The sequence below is a fragment of the Cyanistes caeruleus genome, chromosome 7 (genome assembly GCF_971803275.1).
Source record: "Cyanistes caeruleus chromosome 7, bCyaCae1.hap1.1, whole genome shotgun sequence".
In the NCBI taxonomy this organism is placed as follows: domain Eukaryota; kingdom Metazoa; phylum Chordata; class Aves; order Passeriformes; family Paridae; genus Cyanistes; species Cyanistes caeruleus.
The window spans coordinates 25,522,336-25,540,112 of record NC_141707.1 but is presented as its reverse complement, the minus strand read 5'-3'; the positions used below and the strand labels follow the sequence as shown (position 1 = coordinate 25,540,112).

General features: G+C 51.0%; 1 protein-coding gene across 4 annotated transcripts in view; it reads left to right on the top strand.

Moving 5' to 3' along the window:
• The window catches only part of SLC4A3 (solute carrier family 4 member 3), a 33,432-nt gene extending 15,897 nt beyond the window's left edge, over positions 1 to 17,535 (top strand). For 3 of the 4 annotated variants that reach the window (XM_086898791.1, XM_086898792.1, XM_023931130.2), the window contains 17 exons: positions 1,385 to 1,536; positions 2,166 to 2,346; positions 2,892 to 3,027; positions 3,129 to 3,303; positions 3,718 to 3,814; positions 5,552 to 5,736; positions 7,280 to 7,493; positions 7,794 to 8,015; positions 8,344 to 8,492; positions 9,847 to 10,041; positions 10,491 to 10,697; positions 11,294 to 11,383; positions 12,982 to 13,148; positions 13,530 to 13,783; positions 14,041 to 14,210; positions 14,659 to 14,832; positions 15,546 to 17,535. In XM_086898791.1, the coding sequence (XP_086754917.1) occupies positions 1,385 to 1,536; positions 2,166 to 2,346; positions 2,892 to 3,027; positions 3,129 to 3,303; positions 3,718 to 3,814; positions 5,552 to 5,736; positions 7,280 to 7,493; positions 7,794 to 8,015; positions 8,344 to 8,492; positions 9,847 to 10,041; positions 10,491 to 10,697; positions 11,294 to 11,383; positions 12,982 to 13,148; positions 13,530 to 13,783; positions 14,041 to 14,210; positions 14,659 to 14,832; positions 15,546 to 15,623 (2,846 nt within the window). In that variant the 3' untranslated portion in view covers positions 15,624 to 17,535. The remainder of the gene's footprint in view (positions 1 to 1,384; positions 1,537 to 2,165; positions 2,347 to 2,891; positions 3,028 to 3,128; positions 3,304 to 3,717; positions 3,815 to 5,551; positions 5,737 to 7,279; positions 7,494 to 7,793; positions 8,016 to 8,343; positions 8,493 to 9,846; positions 10,042 to 10,490; positions 10,698 to 11,293; positions 11,384 to 12,981; positions 13,149 to 13,529; positions 13,784 to 14,040; positions 14,211 to 14,658; positions 14,833 to 15,545) is intronic. The other variant, XM_086898793.1, reaches the window with a different exon arrangement.
• Positions 17,536 to 17,777: the final 242 nt, after the last annotated feature.

Genomic DNA, 17,777 nt, shown 5'->3' with positions numbered 1-17,777 from the left:
TTATTGGCTCCTATCGACATTGCAGTGCAGTAAGTGGAGCAGGGAGGAGTCCCACCATCAGTAGGACGTGCATCAGCAGGGCAGCCAATGGGGGAAAATGCCCTGAGGCTCAGTATTGATTCATTTGATATTTAATTTTAGTGACCCAGATTTCCAAGGTGCAAGGCCATGGTATGCCTGGCCTGATGCTGGGTGTGTCTTTCCATGCCAGAGGTGTACAGATATTTTTATGCAACACCAAAGAGACCTCTCAGACTTAAAACCCTGTGCTTTTTACTGTCTCTTATATCCTGAAAGCTGCAGGTCTTGAAGCTAAGTGCAGAAAGATATGTGCAGACAGAACATTCACCCCAGCCAATGGAGACCTGCCCTTGCTCTGCCAGGGAGAATACCTTGGCATTGTCTTACATTGTCTTACAGCAAACCTCAATGGACCAAAGCTGAGCAAAAGCCCTGACTCATTAATCTAGCTGGGTGAGCCTGCCTAACTAGAGGTTTTCCACATTGCTATGGGTTGTCCATGCTGAGAAAGATACACTTGCTGTCTCTAGGTAGTGTCCAGGGAAATTCTCCCTAGCAGGCTCTTCCCCAGGCGCTGTTTCTCTGGCTTTGCAGAAAGGCTGGCATGGTTGTGGCTGCATTTTGGTGAGCACTGGCTAGCCAACTGCACAGTGATGGGTCTGTAGAGCAGCCTTAAGAGCCTCTCTGGAGGCTCTGTGAGGCTCTGCCTCAGCCAGCCAGTCTCTAAGGCAGACCTTTCCGAGGGCATTGCAGCGGCACTGCGGATCGTCTAGAAGCAGCAATAGCTCGACTTCACTGCCTCTGAGCCAGCCCCAGGCTGCAGTGTTATCCTACAGTCCCATCACACAATTAAATAAAACAGACATTGATATTTCCTTATGTCTCCCAGACCAGCAGCTAAATATCCTTCTCTTTCACTGCCCTTTATGCTTGCTGAGCGCCAGGCCTCCCCCTGATGCGAGAGGTGAGGTCCAGCCAGGTGCCTGCCTTTGCTGTGTGGGTGCAGAAGTGTGCAGGCAAGGCTGCAGGTTGCTTTTTGTTGGGGGAATATGGGGAGGATTCCCACATCACTTGTTCAGGTACCATGAGTAAAAGCTTTTGTGATGAAGCCCCAAGTGTATGCACAGCCTAGGAGGAAACCTTCTTTTTGAAGAGGTTAGCTCACAGACATCTGGAGATGAAAGTAGGCAAATGAGGCAGGAAGGATCTTAAAGTTCTGGAGGATGATGGTGAATTCTCCAACTGCCAGGGCTTTGGTAGCCTAAGTTAATGAGAGAAGAATGTGCTTGGATATATTTCCCTGACAGACAGTGTATATCCACTAGACAAATTGGTTGCCTTTTTTCCTTTCCTATGTCTTCAGGCCACCGCTTTGAAGATAACCCAGGTGTGAGGAGGCATCTGATGAAAAAACCATCTCGGAGTCAGATCACCAGGACAAGCAAAAAATTAGCATCAACTCCATCTGTCAAGAAAAAGAAGAAGAAGAAGAAGTTGGATAGAAAGCCCCACGAGGTATCCATGTGCTGTCCTCCCACACTTGTTCAGAAGCTATAAATCAGGACTAGAAACATGCAATTTATAAAGTGATAAATGTGTTTCGATATAATTAATTCTTCACATGACCTTGAGGATGACATTTCATGCTATTATCCATTATCATGAGAGCTGAAAATACACTTTTTTCAATAAAAGGGGAGATTTCCCTTAAACTACAAAGCTTTGATCTTAGGATAGACTTTAATCGTCACAGAAATGGTGATGTTGTTGTGGAAGTTGGCAGAACAGTCACATCACTATCTCTGGTAAGTGTGGGAAATTTAGAGGGAAACCAAGAAGAAGGGAAGAGGACAAAATTTCTGTAGTTTGGTAGAAAGGGATGCAGCATTGCGTCATTCTCTCCTTTCTGTCCACACCACATCACCTGGAGCTTTCTGGTGCCCCATGTGCTGATGGAAGCTCCTGCCATGCTGTCAGTGATATTTATCCTGGCTGCTTCTTGCAGTAAACCTCTGGTTAAACTATGGCAGGTTTGTTCCAGTAGCGCGTCAGAGCAGGCGGTACCTTGAGGAGGGAGCTGAAGCTTTCTGTGTGCTCCTGGTAGAGCTGTATGCATCTCATGTCCTCGCTGTAATCCACACTAGGTGTTTGTGGAGCTGAACGAGCTGGTGGTGGATAAGAACCAGGAGATGCACTGGAGGGAGACAGCCCGCTGGATCAAGTTTGAGGAGGATGTGGAGGAGGATACAGCAAGGTGGGGGAAACCCCATGTGGCTTCACTGTCCTTCCGCAGTCTGTTGGAGCTCAGGAAGACTATTGCCCACGGTGAGTGAGGAAGAACAGACCAGGGTTTCTCTCCTGCTCTAGGACAAGTTTTGCTGGATAGCTTCTGTTGCTACTAGGTCCCTCCCTGGAGGCACGAGACAGTGTCTGTGTCCAGGCTTCATGTAGTGTCTGTGGAGACAGACATCCTGCAGCCTGTTTGGCAGGCTTTGCGTTAGCCAAAGGGTGCCTGTGTTGGTTCCATGCTCTGCTTTACTGGGCTCAGGCACATGGAAGCTGCAACACCCAGTTGTGCCTTGGCCAGCAGATCTTGGACCGATCTTTGGTGTGGAAAGGCAAGTTTGGTCAGAGTGGGAGACTGAAATGAAAGGAGATACCAGAACTACCACTGCATCTTGGAGCTTTTGGGTTCTCTTGGGACAAGGGTTTGCAGAAAGGACATGGGGCACTTGGACCCTGGCATTTCTCAGCTGAATCTGTCCCCCAACCAAACCTGGCTCCTGGTGGAGCAGCTGTGTCCCCAGAGTGTGAATGCGATGGGGAGTGTTGCACTCTAGGAGCAGGGCTCTTCCCCTCATTGCTGGCAGGTGCCGTCCTCCTTGACTTGGAGCAGACCACTCTGCCTGGCATTGCTCACCTCATGGTGGAGACCATGATCATCTCTGACCAGATCAGGGCAGAAGATCGGGCCAACGTGCTGCGTGCCCTGCTGCTGAAGCACAGGTGGGTGCACATGGACACGGGCTCCCAGGGCCCAGGGGTTTTCTGTGAGCCCAGGTGGCAAGGGAGGCAGGTCCCCTCATGGCCACCACTCTCCTCCTCAGCCATCCCAATGATGAGAAAGAGGGCTTCTTCCCAAGGAACCACTCCAGCTCCAGCATGAACTCCATCGTGGGGAACCACCATCACAACCACACCACAGACACGTGCGTGCCCCTCATGGGGGAAGAACGCATTGAGATGGCTGACCCCAAGGCCAACGAGACCGAGTGCAAGGAGGTGAGGGTGACCTGGGGGCCTTACTGTGTCTTTTTCCACTCCCTGGGGACAGCTGTTGGCTGACAGCAGGCCATGGCACCCACCTCTGAGCCCTTTTGTGGGGAAACCTTGTCATATGAGGACTGAGCTCCCTGGATCACCTAGAGCACTGGAAATTGGGTCGCTGCATTATGATTTTGGTACCCAGTTTTGGCTTTGCACTGTATTCAGATGTCTGCTTGAGCATGTAGTGGCAGCAGCAACCCTGGAATTTGCAGGGTGGCCTTTGCTGTGAGGGTGCCTTGCTGTGAAGCAGGCATTGGGTGTGCGGCCAAGGTAAGCCCAGCTGCAATTGTGCCAGTGGGGTGCAAGGCTGTGTAGGGAGACCAAAGCATGGGGACTTCACCCTTACTTATTTGTATTCTTTCCTGGCAGAAAAACCCACATCTTCATAACTCTGAGGGCCATCGTAAATATTTGAAGCTGATGGAGAAAATCCCTGAAGATGCAGAGGCCACAGTGGTCCTTGTGGGTAAGAGGTGGCATGTAGAGTCCCACAGTGATTAGTGCAGATACTGGTGTGGCCCCAGCTGTCTGTGCCCTCACTCCTGAGGGCTATTTGGTCAAATCATACATGTTCAGCTGGGCAGTAAGCCTGGTACACTCCCTCCTTCGGTCATGGTTCATGTTCTGTTTGTGTATAGCAAATATTTGGCCTGCCAGGGTAGTTCTTTTCCTAAATTAAAAAAGAGGTTGATAGACACTGCTGCTGGGAGCTGGGGCCCAGCTTAGTGGTGTTAAGTCCTGCCAGGCTCACAGTATGTCTGGTTTTGCAACACAGAAGTAGGTTAGTGGTGCCTGAGGGGACTGATGGCCAAGCCATCACCCTGCCAGAGACCATTGCTGCTCTCTGTCTGGCCTCTTAATACCTTGCCAGCAGCTGGGCCCTGTCCCTGACCAGTGTTGGCTGCTGGCTGTGTGTTCCAGTGAGCTTTGAGGTGACAGAAGCAGGGCCTGGCTGGTGGCAAGATCTCATGTATTGACTGTGGCACTACCAGGACATATTTCTCTGTACAGGAAGGGTGTGAGCAGGCAGGCTTGAGCATCAGTGGGCTTGGTGCCTTCTGACTGCAAGAGTATTTCTTCTCAGCACTTTGCTGGCATTAACTTCTCAGCAAACCCTGCTATACTACAAGCAAAGTAAATGCTATTGTCTACCCAGTAGATTAAAAGCTCAGGCAAAGAGGCTTGGCAGCCCAACCAAACTGATGCTTAATCATGACGAGGCCAAATCAGGTTCATAAATGCACTTTTGAGTACTCAAATAACTAAACATTGGCTTGTTTCTGAGCTAAGGCTGTGTCTTGAGATTTGCTTTGACTCTCAGAAGGCCCAGATTTGCCAGCCTGACACAGAAGAGAGCTCTTTGCTGGACACAGATGGCAGAAAGATCAGTAATAATGCCAGAGAAATACCAGTACTCAATAAACATTTGTGTTCGGTACGTGAAGGAAGCGGCTGGTGTGCTGGAGGATGCAGGAGTACTTCCCAATCTGTTAGGAACCAAGGAGACTGCCAAGCACTGATGAAGTGCAGACATTGTAAAACAAAATGACTCCTTGTAAAATACCTATGAGTCTTTAAAGCACTGACTTTCTTTAACCTGAAAAAAAAAAAAAAGTTTATGAATAGAGGGAACATACAAGGTAACAGAAAAAGCTCATAGGATCAATGCTCAAGGAGGGGAACACAGTGAGCCAGTACCTATAGACTGTTTAACCTGACATCCTTCTCAGCCAGCATAGTGGCTGAGCTAATATGGGATTCAATTAATAAAGAACTAAAGAATATGAAAGTAATTATTGCCAAGCAGTAAGGTTTATGGGAAATAGGTCATGTCAAGCAAACCTGATTTCATTCTTTGATGAGATTAGAAATTTGGTAAAAGTAACATGTAAGAGGTTTCCTTCCATAAGTGGGAAACAACCTTCCAGTTTAAACTTAGCCCCTTATAAAGTAGAGCCCATCTGTAAGGGATTGAGAATGGGCTAGCTGGGAGGCTAATCAAAGTAGCACTGCTTGTGAATGATCAGTGAATCACTTGGAGCAGTCCTCAGTTCAGAAGTTCAGTGCTGTGTCTGTGATCTGGAGAAAGTACATGACTGCAGGGCTTGTAGGAATGCCCAAAACCCCTGTGTCTGCTGTTAAAGGCAGCCCAGTACAGCTCACTCCAGTGATTAACTCTGCTCCAAACATTGCCCCCTGGTAGGTTGTGTGCAGTTTCTGGAGCAGCCAACCATGGCCTTCGTCCGACTAAATGAGGCCGTCTTCCTGGAATCTGTCTTGGAGGTCCCAATTCCTGTCAGATTCATCTTTGTGCTGCTGGGACCTAGCCAGGCCAACATGGACTACCACGAAATTGGCCGCTCAATCTCCACCCTCATGTCTGACAAGGTGAGCAGCTGATGAGCAGTGATGCTGTGAGGGAGCTTTGTTGGCTCCTTTGAAGACAGTCTTGAGATGAGAGCTGTGCAAAGGCTCAGGTGGGGACAGGCAGGTGTGAGCACCTGGGATTTTTAAGATCAGCCTGGCTTGGCCAAGGTAGAATGCTCCAGTGCAGAGGAAAGAGTAGGACAGACACTTACTTGGCTGGGACAGTGTGTGCTAGGCTGGGTGAAGAAAGAGACCTTGTGTAAAAGCAGGAGAAAAGGACAACCTAGGGTTAGACGAGTGATGTTCAACTGACATTTCACAGAGAGGTGGGGAGGCTGCGTGTGTCTGTGACTGTGACACCTGGCCTGGACCAAACTGACAAAAAAATCCCAGCAATTCCTGGGGACTGTTTTCAGGTGTTTGGATGAGGATTTCTGGCTGAGTCCCATGGCTAGGGCATCCGTGCATAGAAGCACATCCATATAGGAGAGATGAGGAGGCGGGAAGGTTTTTCTGACAAGCAAGTGAACTGCTAGAAGTCCCTGGTCTGTCTAGATGGCAGTGAAATTTATTATCTTGGCAAGGAATTAAATGCAAAGGAAAAACAATCTGAGCATCTGGTGCACACATCCAGCACAAGAGGGTCAGAGGTTCACAGGTCCTTCCTGCTGGTGCCATGTAACTATAAGCAAGTAACAAACCTTCCTGTACTGACAGTATTGCGCAACTTTCACTGAACTGGAGACTAAAAGGCTCAATCAGAAAAAGTACATTAGAAGCAGCAAGACTGAAAGATTCCTTCCCTGAAGTTGCATGGGGCTCAGCTGAGAATGTTTATAGCCAGAAGAGGTGAGGTGCCTTTCCAGCTTCAGGGCTGTGTTTGTGGGCTGACCTCATTCATTTGAGTGTCTGCTCCTCTTTCTGGAAGAGCAGAGCCAGCTGCTGCAGCCAGGGCTGGCCACAGCAAGGTTACACAGTCCTGGCGCCGTGGAGAGAATACAGTATCATTTACATTGAAGCTGTGGCTCCAGGGAGTCTGTGTGCTGCAGGGATCTTAGCTGTCCCCTACCTCCTTTACAGGCTGTTCACTCATTCATCATCCTCCAACCTTTTCTCTGGAGGCATGTTCCAGAGGCAGTGCAGCACTTCCACCTGTTTGCCAGCACCTCCCTGCCTGGTCTCCTTAGTCCTTCCTTGCTCACCTGCTCTTGCTGTCAGAAATATCTTCCCTTTTCTGCCTAGTTTCCTTTGCATGGCTTCCCTCATGCTGTAGATGCCTATTTTCTCGTTCTCTTTCTTCCATGCAGAGACTCCCAAGAGTCTCTTATGCTCCCTGCTCAGGTCATGGTTCTTGTGCTTTAGGGCTCTACCAGCTTCTCCCTCAAAACAGGAGGCGGGATTCAGGAGTGTGGGTCACAGAGTGGCAGTAGTGAGACAAGTAGTGGATGGAGGAGCAGAATGTTACTCGAAAGGTCACAGCAAGCGTTGTCTTTCCAGGCTGTAGGTAGCTGGGTCTAGTCTTGGTCTGAGCATTCTCCCTCTCTCTTTTTTCTTGACCTTCCAGCACTTCCATGAGGCTGCATACATGGCAGATGATCGTCAAGACCTCCTCAATGCAATCAACGAGTTCTTGGACTGCAGCATTGTCATCCCCCCATCAGAGGTGGAGGGGAAAGACTTGCTCAAATCCATTGCCACCTTCCAGAAGTTGCTGCTGAAGAAGAGGAAGGAGAGGGAGCAGAAGTCCATGAAGGAGGGTACTGCTCAGGAAGCCAAAGGTCTCTCCATTCACATTTGGGCAAGTTTGTGCCTAGTGCCCTGTGTGTCCCAGTGGGCCCTCCCAGAGCCCAGCAGAGGGGTGGGCAGGGCCTGACTCCTGCAGTGGGGAGTGGGGAGCGGGGCAAGGGGAGCAGTGACTGTGGGCAGTTACTGGTGGCTGGGGACAGCTGGAGGCAGTGGGATGTGCTGTCACAGGGGGCCCACCAGGCTAGTGCTGCTCTCTGAGGTATTGGGGAGGGGGACAGCCCAAGGGCCCAGCCATGTTCATTGCTGAAGCCCTGCCCTCCATGCACCTCCAGAGCTGTGTGAAGTGAAAGCTGAGGAAGAAGAGGAGGAAGCTGAGGACGACCCTTTGAAGCGAACCGGGATATTTTTTGGAGGTCTGGTTCGGGACATAAAGCGCAGGTACCCCAAATACCTCAGTGACATCAGAGACGCCTTGCACAGCCAGTGTCTCGCAGCCGTTCTCTTCATCTACTTTGCTGCTCTCTCTCCTGCCATCACCTTCGGGGGACTCCTAGGTAATGGGCCTGCTTTCTGGTCTGCTCTTTGCACTCTGGGACACTGGCTGTGTCTGTGTGGTGCTGTTCTGGGTGGGTTTTGGTGCTGTTCATTCTGGGAGAGTGAATGTAGTGCTGTGCCTCAGCTGGTGCCTTGTTCCCTCCCTGCCATTTGGCCTCTCCAGCCTCAGCTGCCTGGGCTCCCTCCCTGCTCCCTGCCTAACACAGAGCACCTCTGACTGATGGGATGAGCACCTGCCTTCTCTGTCTGGAGCTGTGCAGCCTGCCTGTCCGTGGTGATGGTGCCTATGTCCGGACTATAACACTCATACATTGTTTTCTTTCCCAGGAGAGAAAACTGAGGGTCTCATGGGGGTCTCCGAGCTGATAATCTCCACCTCGGTTTTAGGGATCCTCTTCTCCCTGCTTGGAGCCCAGCCACTCCTGGTCATTGGCTTCTCAGGGCCTCTGCTGGTGTTTGAAGAAGCTTTTTACAAGGTACATGTGAGGCAGTGTCTGTGCTTGGCACCTGCTCACTCTGTCCCTGCTGTGGAGAGGGCAGCTGGCATTTCTCAGCTCTACAAAGGGTCTTTGTTAGGGTTAGAGTACTTCCAGGCTGCTCTCAGCTCAGTCAGGGCTGCCCTTGGCTCTGCTGACCCATTGCAGGTCCCACTACAGGGACTTCTACCTCCTGTTGCTGTATCCAGTATCCCTCAAGGTGTGAGAGAGCACTCTTCTACATGCTGACTGTGAGGAGAACACCGTCCCCCAGCTCTGTGATGCAGCTCACTGGCATAATGAGCACTTGTAGCTGCATCCTGAAAGTTTCTTATTCTTGAAGACCATTTCACCACTTTTACCTGTGTCCAGGTTTCCTTTTATGGGAGCTCAATAATGCTCAGTGTACCACCCATTTAGGACGTGCCACGTACATTACTCCCACCTCTAAGGATAAGCCCAAGGGTGTGTGCAGAGGTACCTGGCCAGCCAGGATGGATGTGTTTCTTTCTCAAGTAGCATGACCTCTTTGCTCTTGAAAGCATCCCTCTATCACTGTACCTTCAAGCAGTGGATCTAATTCTCCTTTTCTCTGACTGCCAGCATGTCTGTGCCTTTGAAAAAGCATGGTTTTTCTACAGCTGGATTTTCACCTTGTCAAGAGTTTGGAGCTGGTGATGCTATTGCAGAGTGGGAATTTCTCCGCTCTCCTGTGACTGCACTTCTCACTGACTGCTTTTGCTTTGTCCAGTCACTGTGTACAGAGGAGTACCTCTGCCTGTACTGGTACTGAGGAAGGCTGCAAAGGGAGGGGTGTGATTTGTCCTGGAAATAGTTGCTCTGTGTGGATGAGCAGAGGCAACGGAGATGGTCTCCTCTGTGGTGGCAGCCTGGGGGCTTATCTCCACACACATACAACTAACTGTCTGTATGCATGGTGCTGTCTGAGATCGTGGCCTTTATGCAGTGGGATGTAGCAGGATGCTCAGGCTCTCCTTTGTAGGAACAGGCCTATGCTGTTGAGTGCATGGAGCAATGGAGAGCTGTGTTTGAGCAACAGCACCTCATAGGGGTGGGACGGGGCGTGTTATGCATGGGCTGGCTTCAGCAGAGCACGAAGGAGGTACTGTTACAAAGACTGCAGGAGTAAAGACCTACTTGGTGTGAGCTGCCAGGTGTTGATGCAAAGTCTGCAAATCTACCTGTTATTCTAGCCATGAATTCACAGATTCTGTGCTGGATGCCCAAGCAGATGTAGATGCTTTTTTCCAGGACAGCCTTTGATCTTATTGGGAAGTGGATGCAGGAGGCAGCCTGAGGAACCACGAGTAACTCCTTCCCCTTTCCGTTTCAGTTCTGCCAGACACAAGGCATTGAGTATCTGACAGGCAGAGTGTGGATTGGTTTGTGGCTCATCGTCTTCATCTTCATTATCGTGGCAGCAGAAGGAAGCTTCTTGGTGCGCTACATCTCGCCCTTCACCCAGGAGATCTTTGCTTTCCTCATCTCCCTCATCTTTATCTATGAGACCTTCTACAAACTGTACAAGGTGAACCTTCCCTGGGGAGATGGGCTGCTGCATCTCTTAATCCCTCAGGAACCAGCTGCTTTAGCACACAGGAGGCGAGGGAACAGAGCCTCCTCAGCTCAGCCACAATTTTCCTAGACATTCTGCAGAGCAGTTCTTTGCTGGTCTCATGCCTCAGCCCAGCTGGCTCCTATGCCACCACAGAGGGTGGCAGGAAGAGCCCTAATGTCTCTCTCCCCTTCTCTTCCTGCAGGAGACATTAAAGAGGGGCCACTTTTCTCTCCCCAGCCCTCTCCAGCTGGGTAGGTTGCGAGGCGAGGTGACGGATGCTGGGATTGTCCGTGCCCACCATCTACTGCCCTCACCTCTCCACAGAGCAGGACACCTCTGCATCCTCCTGCCCCCAGTAGTGACAGTGCCCCCTGCCCCTCCTTGCAGTAACTTGTCTGCTGCTTCTCTCACCTGCTCAGGTGTTTGCAGAACATCCTTTGCTGAAGTTCTACCCACCAAACGTGCAGAGCAGCCTGAATGCCAGCGTGCTCTCTACGGATGCCATGTCACTGGGAACCAGGATGCAGCCCAACACTGCTCTGCTGTCCCTCATCCTCATGCTAGGCACTTTCTTTATTGCCTTCTTTATGCGCAAGTTCAAGAACAGCCGCTTCTTAGGAGGAAAGGTGAGAAGTTTGTGGGAGTCACATGTTAAGGACAAGGGACACGACAAACAAATAATGCTTTTGGCTACAGACTTTAATTCTCCAGAACACTTGGACATCTCCCAAAGAAACACCAGAAATCCTTGGAATACCTTGCAGGAGGGATGGTAGTCCACCCTAGAGTGCAGACAAGAGCTGACTGTTGATGATGGTATCTGCACTGTCCTGCTCCAGTGAGGTTGCTGGAAAGTCCTCTGGACTTTGGGAAAGCTCCTTGGACCAGATACAAGTCTGTTAAACTAGAATATAAGAAGAAGAACTTAGACTTTTTCCCTTTGGGCATCTCTGTTCATGCATGGTATCTGTACCTGGAGCACTGTCTAAAGAGGCCAGCTGGAGCAATTAGCCAGTCATTTAAGAGCATGTTGTGTGGGCAGTGGGATGTACAGCCCCATGGGTCAAGGCTGGGTTTCCTTGCCCTGCCCATCAGCAGTGCTCAAGTTTGGAGTGGTGCTTGGCCCCCTCTGGGGCTTCTCTTTGCCATGGGCTCCCTCTAGCAGGATGCACGTGTGGAGCTGGCCTGCTCCCTTTGCTAATGACAGGTCTGTGTTCTGCAGGCGCGGCGGATCATCGGAGATTTTGGGATCCCCATCTCCATCCTGGTCATGGTGCTGGTGGATTACACTATCACTGATACATACACACAGGTAGGTGCCAGCACTGCCCTCAGAGCCTCTCCTGAAGCCCAGCAGTGATCCTGTGGGGCTGGCCTGCTCTTGTGCAATGGGGAATTTGTATTTCCTGCCTCTTTAGTCATAACAGCACAAAGCAAACAGAAACATTCCCCTTATTCTCACTCCCACGGTGAAGGGAAGCTCCAAGGGTCTTGCTGAGGCTGAGGCCAGAGCTACAGGGACTGGAGTGCCCTGGTATCTCTCTGGTCTTCCAGCTGTTAGTAGGGGAGGGGTTAGGGGCTTTAGGGAGATTCAGTGCAGTTCATTCCTTGTTTGGAACTCTAAACATTTGCAGTCAATCAGCAAGACATAAACTGTTCATGCACACTGAAGAAGGTGGCATGTAGAATGGTTTCAATGGGGTATTTGTCATGAGTTTAGTACTCAACATACTCATTCTCTTGTTGACTGTAGGATACTAATATTTTGATCACTTTATCTCAAACACAATTTTTTTTCCCCAGTATACGTAGAAACTTAAGTTTGATAACTTAATGTTATCAAACAAACGTATCTTACAGGTTTCATTCTTTCTCCTTTTTCAGTAGATAGGGAATTATATTTCCTTTTTTTGTTTTGGTTTTGGTTTTGGGTTTTTTTTTTTTTGCTAAGATTGGGAAGAGGGTGAAAAGTATTTCCTGTTTATCATGCAAGCTTTTTATCAAAACAACCGAAGGCTTGGTGGAATCCAAATGCATTTTTATTCATTTGAATTTCAATGAAAAATTTCAGTCTATCAGACATTAGTAAAATCATGCACTTTGTTACATTCTTTTCATACCCTTCTACACTTCTACAGTTAATATCAAAAGCATTATCATTTTAGTATTAACTCAGCATATGTACAAAGCTTTCTGGGAAAATGGTACTTAGTTACACAGCTTAACTCAAGGACAAACATTCCAGAAATATTATTCATACTTATGCTGATTAACATAAATGCAAATCATAAAGTCTGCCTGCAGTGCAGATAGCAGAAATTGCTGTAGAGCAGCACAGAGACGAGGGTTCAAATGCTGATGAACGCAGGGTGAGGATGATGTACAGCTAGGAGTCTGTGTGGTCTGATGGGAGCACAAACATGATATTCCCCCTGAACATGGTCAGAATGAGGTCATTTCCACAGAATGTGGCCTCTTCTGGGGTTTGCACTGCAAAAACAATGCTGTAAAATGTCTCAGAAAAGCCTTGGAAAGTCTGGAAAGCCACCTCAGGAAATGGTAGGCAGTTCAGAACACTTAATTTGTCCAAGCAGAGGTCAAGGAGCATTTTAACCATGGTCTGCAAGGACCGACATGGGGGTGAAGTTCCTGAGGGAAGATACTTCCTTGGTGTCTTGGAAAAGAATGAAGGGACTTTAAGTAGCTGAAAGGAAATGATACAGGCCCATGTTAGGAAACATAATTTTTTTTTGCACTGAAGGGGATTATCCATGAGAAAGTCCTGCTCGGTTCAGGGTGGCTTATCCCATCATCTGAGACATTCAGACCAGGGAGAGCAGGAGGATCAAAGCTGTGTGAGGCTTGTTTGTATTAATGAGTAACTGCTGGGTTTTGCAACTACACCACCAGAAGCTGAATGTCCCCTCCGGCCTGTCGGTCACATCCCCTCACAAGCGTGGCTGGTTCATCCACCCCATGGGCAGTAGTGGGACCTTTCCGCTGTGGATGATATTTGCCTCTGCCATCCCTGCCCTCCTGGTCTTCATTCTTATCTTCATGGAGACACAGATCACTACGTGAGTACCGCCCCCTCAAACCTCAGCCACTGCTAACCCCTAGAGAGGCAAGGCCGGGATGGGTGCTGGTTCCCTTGGAGATGCAGCAGACATTCCAAAGGAACAGCAAGAGCAGGATCTTGGGCATTTCAGACTGTACCTTGGCTTTTCCCATCATCTTTTGGCTCCCCTCTTGGCATATGGTGTGATGGAGACCTGCCTCAGCCAAGCACAGGAGGAAACTTTTAACCTGAGGCTGACAGCCACCATCCCCCTCCTCAGCCATCTTGTCGTTATCCCCATGTGTGCTGTCTCCAGAGAGTGAGCGTTGTCCCCAGCTGCAGTGCTGTCCCTGAACACTGACCTGGGCCTTGCACCGACCCAGGTTCTATTTTCTTTCAGGCTGATTGTTAGCAAGAAGGAGAGGAAGTTGCTGAAAGGCTCTGGCTTCCACCTGGACCTTCTGCTGATTGGCACTATGGGGGGGCTTTGCGCTCTCTTTGGGCTGCCCTGGCTGACGGCAGCGACCGTGCGCTCCGTCACCCACGTCAATGCCCTGACCGTCATGAGCAAGGCCATCGCGCCCGGGGAGAAGCCCAGGATCGAGGAGGTGAAGGAGCAGCGTGTGACCGGAGTGCTTATTGCCGCCCTTGTCGGTGAGCCTCTGCTCAGGGAACAAGGGAGGGCAAAGGTCAGGACCAAGCAGTTGAATCTCCTGGCACTGGCACTGTCCCTGCCCCGTGGGCCAGTCCGTGCTCTGCCTGCTTGCCGCAGGCCTGCCCACACCTACCCATTTTGAGCTTCCTTTCCCTTGTGCCCCAGGACACAGAGGAGGTGGGAGAGGGACGGAGGCTGAGGTGGCTTGCGGAGGGGCCGGTGTGGGACACACATGCCCTGAGCTCTGTCTGTGCAGGTCTGTCCATTGTGATGGGAAACATGCTGCGGCAGATCCCCCTGGCTGTGCTCTTCGGCATCTTCCTCTACATGGGGGTTACGTCACTCACGGGCATCCAGCTCTATGAGCGCCTGCTCCTGATCTTCATGCCATCCAAGCACCACCCTGACCACATCTACGTTGTCAAGGTGAGCAAAGGCAGGTTGCATAGAACCAGGTAATGAGGAGAAGAGGAAGAAGAAGCAGGTGAGGGGAGGATGGTATTTTGCTAGAATGACACTTGGCTTGGTGACCCTGCTTGGCTGCAAGTTTGGGCCGAGAAGTGCAAGGCATGCACAGAGGTGGTACAATGCTGGTAGGCTGCACCCAGGAGCGTATTGTTAGGATATTGTATGGATGGGCAGACAATTTGTAGGAGTGATGCACTGCTTGAGGGGGTGGAGGGACACTGCCAGGTGGGTATGCTGCCAGGTAGTACAGAGGCTGATGTGTTATGGAGTTCTACCTAGCTGTAGAGTAAAGGCAGGTAGACTCTGCAGCAGCAGGTGCTCTGCAGAAGAGTTTCATTTTGCAAGTTGGGTCTTGGTTAATCTGTGTGGAAAGATAATGTGTTCTTAGACTGGATTTACTTAATAGGTGAAGACCTGGAGAATGAATCTCTTCACCTGCATTCAACTGGCCTGCATTGTGCTGCTCTGGGTGGTGAAATCTACTGTGGCATCGCTGGCCTTCCCCTTTGTCCTGATCATGACAGTGCCGTTGCGACGCTTCGTGCTGCCCCGCTTCTTCCACGACAGGGAGCTCAAAGCGGTGAGCAGACAGCTGTCCTCTGTCTAGCTTGCAACACTGGAGTGAGATTGAGATCTGGCAGCCTGAAAGGCTGAGAGGTCATGGGCCAGCAAAGCCTTGAGGGTCTTTGCTCAACAGCAGTAAGTGGGTGGATAGCTTTCTTGGATCTTGTAGCCCTGGGAGTGCAGTATGAGATGGATGGGCTACCTGGGGCAAGGAAACAGGTTCCTACCAAGCAGAGGTGATTTCCCCTTCCATCTTGTGGCTCCTTCATCAAGAAACACACCAGTTCCCCACTGAACCAACAGCAAGAACAGCCCAGCAGCACATCAGAACCTACGGCTGTTGGCACTTCAGCATGTAGTCACAGTGCCAGGGTGCTGGCAGCTCTTCAAGAGCTGGCAGCTCCTCAGCTGCTATCAACATCCTGAGCTGTGTTGGAGGAGAGCCTGGAGCAGCACCCAGAAGTGAGTGCTGCCACCAGGGGGAGAGGAAGGAGCTGCAGTACTGGACCAAAGCTCCAGGCATTAGAATAGAAAGGGCATCGGGCTGGGGATGCATGGATGGGCATGAGGTTTAAAGGAGCCTGTTCAGAGGGGGAGGGAGCAAGAGCTTTGCTTTTCCCAGCACGGCCCAGTTGACTGGGTTGCTGTGTGCTGATCCCTCTGTGCCAGGCTTGACCCCACACTGGGGGCAGCTGTGGCCTTCATAGCCTGGTCTCTGCCTCTTCCCAGTTGGACTCGGAGGATGCGGAGCCAAATTTCGATGAGGATGGCCGGGACGAGTACAACGAGCTGCACATGCCTGTGTGAGCTGGGAGCTGCCCTCCCTGCTCGCGAGACAGGCGGCTCACACCTGCTCATCCCTCCCAAGAACTAACTGGAGACCTGCCGTGAGTCACACTGTCTCTTGCCTGGACCAATGAATGGCTGTTCCATAGCCCTGCAGGATGCAGCCCTGGCTCTGGCTGCCCCATCACTCGCTCAGCAGAGGCTGTGAGTCTCTCTCCTCTTGGACCTGGTGGGCTGAGAGATGCCTCTCACATCCCAAAGCTGTGTGGGTCCTGAGTGCCCATGGGTCAGGGGTCTGTCCCCTCCCTGCTCAGGCAGCCTGTGCCTGGTTTCCAGGTGATGAAGGGGAACAATGCCAGCTGGTGCCACTGCATTCCCCTCCACTACCATGATGCTTGGGTAGCTCAGCATGTGACACTGAGCACTCACAGGAATGGGCTAGAAGCTGCCTCTTCTCCCAGGCCAGCAATCTCCATACTCAGCTGGCAGATGCCTTGCTCCTGCTCCCTCTGCCCCCTTCTAGGAATGCTCACACCAGGCCTCTGCCACAGCTACTGGCCCTTGGCGCTGCTGCAGCCTGGCAGACAGGCAAACAGGGACTGGCACCCTGGCCCAGTCCTCCAGACTGTCTTCTGTTGAGTCACCTTCCCACATGACTGTTTTCAGCTCTTGCTTGACATAGAAGAGGCTGTTTGGCTCCTCTCCCTCCTCTCCCAACCTTATTTCCAAAGGCAAACTGCACAGGGAGGGAAGGCTGGAGACAAACAGGTATCCTGAAGCCTAGTTCCTGCAAATGCTTGCCCTCTTGCAGGAATTAGGAGTCCTCTGCCATTCTGCACGTCCACAGAGGTTGCAGGAGTAAGCACTCATCACAGGGCTGTAGCCGAGTTTCTGATCCCCACATTCCTGTCTCTCAGGACAAACCATATTTAAGAAGCTATACAAGAAATGTAGTGCTGGAGCACAAAACAGTCCTTTGGGTCCCCTCCATTTCCCTGTGCAGTGGTCCACTGAGTCTGGCTCCCTGCAAGCCCAGAAGGAAGTCACTGGAACCCCAGCCCCAGTTTTGCTGCCATACTGAGATAGCCTTTCACATCCAGTGGTGCCCGCCAGGTAAGAAAGAGCAGCACTCAAGGGTGCCCAGGACTCAGCGCCCATCACCTCTGGGCAGTTCCACAGATTCACAGAATTGTTCAGGTTTGAAGAGACCACAGTGGACCATCTGGTCCAGCCTCCCTGCCCAAGCAGAGTCATCCCAGAGCACATGGCACAGGATTGTATCCAGACAGTTCTGCAATACCTCCAGTGAGGGAGACTCCGCAACTTCTCTGGACAACCTGTTCCAGTGCTCAGTCACTGCACAGTAAAGTTCTTCCTCATGTTCAGGTGCATCACACCTTTCGACCTGACAGAGCTGTTCCCTGGGGTGTCCCTGAGCTGGCAGCCTTTGTTCAAAACTGGCCCAGAAAATGTTTGATGGTGCCCTTGTTGCCCATGGAAACTCCAAAGGTAGTGCCAGAAGGGAAAGGCAGCCCAGCCTCTTCCTGATGGTCGGAGCTGGACTGGCCTTCCAGAGGAAGCTGGGATGCTTGCTTCACCACTGGATTTGGGAGAAGATGCTGCCCCCCATTCCCATTTACCAGCCTGGCTCCTGTGAGAGAGATGGTGAATGCTTCATTACTGGGAGGGTCCAATGCCTTCCTCAGGAGGCTGCAGAAATATCCCATCAGAGAAAGAAGCCTCCCCTGCAGCAGGTCCTGCCCACAGCCTGGCCCCACTACAGGGCCCGGGGCGGAGAGACGAGCGTCTCTGTGTGTCTGTGGCCGTGTGTGTCCTGTCCTCCCTGTGTAGTGTAGGAGGCCTGTTGTTTCTGTGCATTGTGACTCCTCTGACTGTAGTGGAAACAGCTACACCAATAAACACTTCACAGGAACCGTGCCTCCGGATATACATTTTCGGCTTTATTGCCAACGGCAGTAAATTAAATGGATTGAAATTCCCCAGGACAAAACTTCTTTGCCTACCACAGCCAGCAAGGTAGCAAGCTCCAGCTGGAGCAAGGACTGTCACTGTGTTATCCACTACCAGCATGGAGGTGGGCCATCATCAAGCAGACTGGTTACTGTGGACTCAGCCTCCTCACTGGCTGCTGGAAACAGGAGGCTGAGCCCCATG